Source organism: Acanthisitta chloris, unplaced genomic scaffold, assembly GCF_000695815.1.
Source record: "Acanthisitta chloris isolate BGI_N310 unplaced genomic scaffold, ASM69581v1 scaffold4561, whole genome shotgun sequence".
Lineage (NCBI taxonomy): Eukaryota > Metazoa > Chordata > Aves > Passeriformes > Acanthisittidae > Acanthisitta > Acanthisitta chloris.
This window is the reverse complement of record NW_008655423.1, coordinates 180,374-181,222: the sequence shown is the minus strand read 5'-3', so window position 1 is coordinate 181,222 and position 849 is coordinate 180,374. Positions and strand designations below refer to the sequence as shown.

Here is an 849-nt window from a genome sequence, read left to right as displayed (position 1 = left end):
ACCGTGCTTTTCTATTTCTATAACAACTACAGGCTGTTGGTTTTGGTGTGAGAGATCAAATTTGCAGAGCATTGTTAAAGTTTTTTCTTAATAATTTATTCCCCTACCCTTTGTATTCTGAAAGTGTGTTCTGTTGTTGCTGTTGCAGCGACGTCCAAGCAGATGGCCAGCAATGAAATTCAGAAGAGGATCTGGACATCCTGCCTATGCTGAAGTGGAACCAGTTGGAGAAAAAGAAGGGTTCATTGTATCAGAGCAATGCTAAAATTTCTGGGACAGAACACCAGTACTGGCCTACCGGTGTAAGACATTTATTTTGCCTCTCTTTAAAGAAAAGGAGCCCTAAGCTGCTGTAGCCTGATAGAAAGAAGATTCTGGATAAGCTTTGTCCAAGAAGAAAAACTATCTAAGATACCAGATTACTGCTGCACGGTAGTTTTTGTTAGTGGACTGGGACACAATGGTTCATACAGAACACTTGTCAGTGGACACCTGCGGTATCAGAAATATGGCACAAGTGCCATGTTATTTGCTTTAGGTATGGGGATGCACAGTAATCAGAAATATAATAAAGCTTTGGTGCACAAGGGTATTGCCCTTTGGTTCAAGTGTTCTTCTCTGGTATCTCAAAGACTGAGTGACATATCTGTACCCTTCCAGTGCAAAGGTCACTGGTCAGTGTCCACAAGTGATTGAGAAAAGTATCTCAATGCAGGTAAAGAAGAAAAAAGGAATTTTTCAATATTTATATTAGTGGATGTGAAATGCACTCACTTTTCAATTCCAAATTAACCTACCCACCTAACTGAGGGAGTCACAATGTACATGATTTCCAGGAGTAGTACAATG

General features: G+C 40.2%; 1 protein-coding gene across 1 annotated transcript in view; it reads left to right on the top strand.

Annotated features, from left to right (window-relative positions):
• LOC103810959 (plexin domain-containing protein 2-like) overlaps positions 1–583 on the top strand; it is a gene marked incomplete at its 5' end in the record, with an annotated part of 30,421 nt that extends 29,838 nt beyond the window's left edge. Inside the window, 1 exon segment of the mRNA XM_009083892.1 lies at positions 149–583. Within this exon segment, the coding sequence (XP_009082140.1) occupies positions 149–265 (117 nt within the window).
• Between the last annotated feature and the right edge of the window lie 266 nt (positions 584–849).